This window comes from Seriola lalandi, unplaced genomic scaffold, assembly GCF_002814215.2.
Source record: "Seriola lalandi dorsalis isolate HSWRI2012SDOR001 ecotype SW California unplaced genomic scaffold, Sedor1 jcf7180002054929, whole genome shotgun sequence".
NCBI classification, from domain to species: Eukaryota; Metazoa; Chordata; class Actinopteri; order Carangiformes; family Carangidae; genus Seriola; species Seriola lalandi.
In genome coordinates this window covers 432,436-437,611 of record NW_019525481.1, presented here as the reverse complement: position 1 = coordinate 437,611, position 5,176 = coordinate 432,436, and the positions used below count along the sequence as shown (strand labels likewise).

The 5,176-nt window shown below is 33.8% G+C and overlaps 1 protein-coding gene across 9 annotated transcripts in view; it reads left to right on the top strand.

Annotated features, from left to right (window-relative positions):
- LOC111644331 (serine/threonine-protein kinase BRSK2-like) overlaps positions 1-5,170 on the top strand; it is a 128,804-nt gene extending 123,634 nt beyond the window's left edge. For 8 of the 9 annotated variants that reach the window (XM_023393173.2, XM_087170126.1, XM_087170125.1 and 5 more), the window contains one exon: positions 4,493-5,170. In XM_023393173.2, the coding sequence (XP_023248941.1) occupies positions 4,493-4,716 (224 nt within the window). In that variant the 3' untranslated portion in view covers positions 4,717-5,170. The remainder of the gene's footprint in view (positions 1-4,492) is intronic. The other variant, XM_087170128.1, reaches the window with a different exon arrangement.
- The last annotated feature ends 6 nt before the right edge of the window (positions 5,171-5,176 follow it).

Here is a 5,176-nt window from a genome sequence, read left to right as displayed (position 1 = left end):
TCTGCTTTCAGCTTCTTAAATTAGCCGTTTTTATTTTGCCATATATGACAGTACATGTGTAAATGTAAATGCCGTTTTTTAAACATTTCATACATTGAATATTTAATCAATTAATAGATAAAATAACTGGCAGATTATCAGATGATGAAAATAATCGTTAGCTGCAGCTCTACTGTCCTGTTAGCAACCGAGCTATGCTAACAGGGAGCGCTTCTTTTCCCACCTCAGGAACTCGTCACTGACTCGATGATGAAAAATACAAAAATGTTAAAAAAAAGTCATAGTATAGTGTGATATAAAAATGTCAAAAAACGTCATAGTATAGTATGGCATAAAAACTCATAGTATAGTAAGGCAGAAAAATTTCAAAAAACGTCATGGTATAGTAGGGCATAAAAAGTCATAGTATGATATAAAAATGTCAAAAAACGTCATAGTATAGTATGGCATAAAAAGTAATAGTATGGTACGGCATAAAAAGTCATCGTATAGTATGGCAGAAAAATGTCAAAAAAAAAGTCATAGTATAGTAAGGTACAAAAATGTTAAAAAAAAGTCATAGTATAGTGTGATATAAAAATGTCAAAAAACGTCATAGTATAGTATGGCAGAAAAAGTCATAGTATAGTATGGCAGAAAAAGTCATAGTATGGTACGGCATAAAAAGTCATCGTATAGTATGGCAGAAAAATGTCAAAAAAAAAGTCATAGTATAGTGTGATATAAAAATGTCAAAAAACGTCATAGTATGGTGTGATATAAAAATGTCAAAAAACGTCATTCTATAGTAAGGTATAAAAAGTCATAGTATGATATAAAGATGTCAAAAAACGTCATAGTATAGTATGGCATAAAAAGTCATAGTATAGTATGACATAAAAATGTAAAAAAAAAGTCATAGTATACTGTGATATAAAAATGTCAAAAAACGTCATTCTATAGTAAGGTATAAAAATTCATAGTATAGTAAGGCAGAAAAATGTAAAAAAAAAAGTCATAGTATAGTGTGATATAAAAACGTCATTCTATAGTATGACATAAAAAGTCAGTATGGTACGGCATAAAAAGTCATAGTATGATATAAAAATGTCAAAAAACGTCATCGTATAGTATGACATAAAACGTAAAAGTATATTAAGGCATAAAAATGTCAAAAAACATCATAGTATAGTATGACATAAAAATGTAAAAAAAAAAGTCATAGTATGACACAAAAAGTCATAGTATGATATAAAAATGTCAAAAAACATCATTCTATAGTAAGGTATAAAAAGTCATAGTATAGTACGGCAGAAAAATGTAAAAAAAAAAGTCATAGTATAGTATGACATAAATATTTCAAAAAACGTCATGGTATAGTGTTATATAAAAATGTCAAAAAACGTCATAGTATATTAAGGCATAAAAAGTCATCATATAGTAAGGTACAAAAATGTAAAAAAAAAAAAAGTCATAGTATAGCAAGGCCTAAAAAAACATAGTATAGTGTGATATAAAAATGTCAAAAAAACGTCATAGTATAGTATGACATAAAAAGTCATAGTATGGTATGACATAAAAATGTAAAAAAAAAAAGTCATAGTATAGTGTGATACAAAAATGTCAACAAACGTCATTCTATAGTAATGCATGAAAAGTCATAGTATAGTACGGCATAAAAATTTCAAAAAACGTCATGGTATAGTATGGCATAAAAAGTCATAGTATAGTGTGATATAAAAATGTCAAAAAACATCATTCTATAGTAAGGGATAAAAAGTCATAGTATAGTAAGGCAGAAAAATGTAAAAAAAAAAAGTCATAGTATAGTGTGATATAAAAATGTCAAAAAACGTCATTCTATAGTAAGGTACAAAAATGTAAAAAAAAAAGTCATAGTATAGTGTGATATAAAAATGTCAAAAAACGTCATAGTATAGTAGGGCATAAAAAGTCATAGTATGATATAAAAATGTCAAAAAACGTCATGTATAGTACGGCATAAAAAGTCATAGTATGGTACGGCATAAAAAGTCATCGTATAGTATGACATAAAAATGTAAAAAAAAAGTCATAGTATAGTGTGATATAAAAATGCCAAAAAACGTCATTCTATAGTAAGGTATAAAAAGTCATAGTATAGTAAGGCAGAAAAATGTAAAAAAAAGTCATAGTATAGTGTGATATAAAAACATCATTCTATAGTATGACATAAAAAGTCATAGTATGATATAAAAATGTCAAAAAACGTCATTGTATAGTATGGCATAAAAAGTCATCGTATAGTATGGCATAAAAATGTAAAAAAAAAAGTCATAGTATAGTGTGATATAAGAATGTCAAAAAAACGTCATAATATAGTGTGATATAAAAATGTCAAAAAACGTAATGGTATAGTACGGCATAAAAAGTCATAGTATATTATGTCATAAAAATTTTAAAAATGTCACAGTATATATATATATATACAATGTGGATATCTGAAGATATAACATGAAATACTAAATGCAAATGTAATAAAACAATGCTAATTAAAATCCTATATGTTTGTATATGTGTATGTACATTTTCTTAATAATTACTTTTAAAAAAGTAAAAGTAAAAACATACAAGACTTTCCCTTTTTATTACATGGACATAATTTACCTTATAACTCTTGCAGACAACTGTATGTTGTCATGAAAGGCTACAGGCTGTGGACACCTCCCAACTCTCAACACCACCACATCTTTGTCAGGCAAGCTGATTAGTTGGTCGGTCCTACTCCTGTCAGGAGAAGGTGGACAAATAAAAATAACGTGTCTTTTGTTAATGAATAAAAAGCAAAAATAGGACATCATATAACTTAATATTAAGTGTTTCTTCAGTAGGTTTTTAGAATAGACCAAGTGGCTTGATAAGATGGATGTATTTCATTGTGTGAATGTGTGAATGTGTGTGTGGCTCTTTACTGACTCAGTAACCCTCTGCATGGTGATGCTTGATACTGTGTTGCCCCCCCCCCCTCTAAAACTTTCCATGTTTGAAATCACGGGAGTAAAAATGTCAGACAGCACAAATGCTCTCGTCACTGTGATGAAGAGAAGAGATGGTAAGTTTCAGCTTCACTGACAGACTCGTTTCCTACTGAAAACAGAGGACGAGATGTTGAATCACTGCAGGGACACACTGTGTGGAGACTAACCTCGCCAATGACAAGTGGTTGTGTATCAATGTGTGTGTACTGTGCTGTACTGTTGCATGTATTAAAGCACTTACCAAACAGCCTGTGTCTTAACAGATGGATGTTGTTGTGATGGATGTTGATATGATGGAGAGTTAACAGGAGCTTTGGACGACGTTCACACAGAAACAGTCAAAACCTGGAGGAGAAAACACAAGCAAGTTCATTTCCATGTTATGTTATTTACATGGACCAAAAACTGTCACAGCTTCAGGATGAGACTGAATATTTGGCTCAGGGTGAATATTTTTCATCTGCAGACCACCGATTTGAACCGGCCAAACTTTGCTGTGTATTTAGTTTCACAGTTTCAAGTTTATTTTAGGCAAAATTCAACATTTCAGGCAAATAACTTCCTCAATGAAATAAATAATTATATGCTAATCAGACAGGATCATGGGCATCCTGTCTGATGCTTATATGGGTCCAGGTTCTAAGATTAGGTTAGGTAAGCAGCAGAGTGGACAGTACAAAAAAAGAAACTGCAAAATGTCAATATCAAATACTAAAAATTACTAAAAAGATAAATAATAGATAATATAATATGTATAATCAGATATAGAACAAAAAAGCAGATAAGCAACAATCAATCATTTTATTTGTCCCCAGTGGGATATAAAAACATGGGGCACCTTAATAAAACAGTTAATAAAAACAAAACATAAAAACGTTAGTAGACATTTTCAGTCAGTTTTTCATGTCAGTTGTTTAATTAAAGTAATTATATCATTAGGATTCATTTTTATTTCCTGCTGGAAGTTCTGCAAAAATATTGATGTAATAAAAATTGTGTTAAATTGTGTTCCCTCAGTTTTTTACTTTTGTGAAAGACATTGAACTGTGGATTTTAAAAGTCTTCAGTTTGACTCATCCAAAAAAAAAAAAAAAAAGGTTTAAAAATTCATTAAAAGCAGGTTTGAAACAAACCTTTAAATGTTTTTAAAAAAGGTTCAAGTCTGTTCCTGTGAATCTCCGGCTCCTGAATCATCGTCCAGTTTTCCTGTTAGTTCTTCACCCAGCAGGAGAAACTGAGACTCTGAAGCCGACTCTGTCCTCACGACAGAAATACTAAAATATGACTCCAGTGTTTGTCACCTGACCTTGCACCTTTTTCCTTCCTCTGGCCCGAATGACCCCAACCCCCCTCCTGGCTGAAGAGTCTCCTTTTCTCCGGCTCCACTCCTCCTCTCATCCCTCCATCACCTCCTCCTCTCCTCACGTTAACCTCATTGCTCATCTGTTGTTTGTTCTCTCTCTCTCTTTGTTTTTCTTTTCTTCCCATCTGTGTAGGCAGCCCGTTGAGTAACTTCTTTGACGTAATTAAACAGCTTTTTTCAGACGAGAAGAACATCCAAGCGTCCCACTCCCCTGGCGCCCCCGCCACGCCTAGCTCCCCCGCCAAGCATGCCCCCAGCAGCAAGCCCAACCAGCCCCCACCCAATGACTCTAAATGCCCCCCAAGCAAAGACAAAACAAAGATGGCCGCCAGCAACAGGACACAGGAACAACCTTAAGGAGCGGTAGCTGTGCATGAGTAGACGAAGCGGTTTCAGGTCATTAACGAGAGCGACAGAGGAGAGCTGCTAACTTTGCCCTTTAGTTAGGAGTGAAAACAAAACAACAAATCTACTTTTTGCCTATAAATTTTCTACTGTATCATGTATAATGTATAATGGGAATGGCTCTTTCAGTTTAAAAGTCCATCAGTATTTTACAATAAGTAGCAAATGTAGCTTTGTCGTCCCTACCTTCTGTCCCTCTCTGTGTCCTCGGGGGTCTTTCGGTGGGTGTGTGTCCTCCTCACATGTGTGATGGCTTGACTTGTCTCTGCCACCAGGGATCATCCATAATAACTATTAACCTCGGCGGCTCCTCGAGACCGGGCCGACAGCGGCCCACTCACGGCCTGCCACCGTCAAGAGAGTCCGAATCTGAAGAAAAGACAGAGGAACCCCCCCCCCCCCCCCCCCCCCC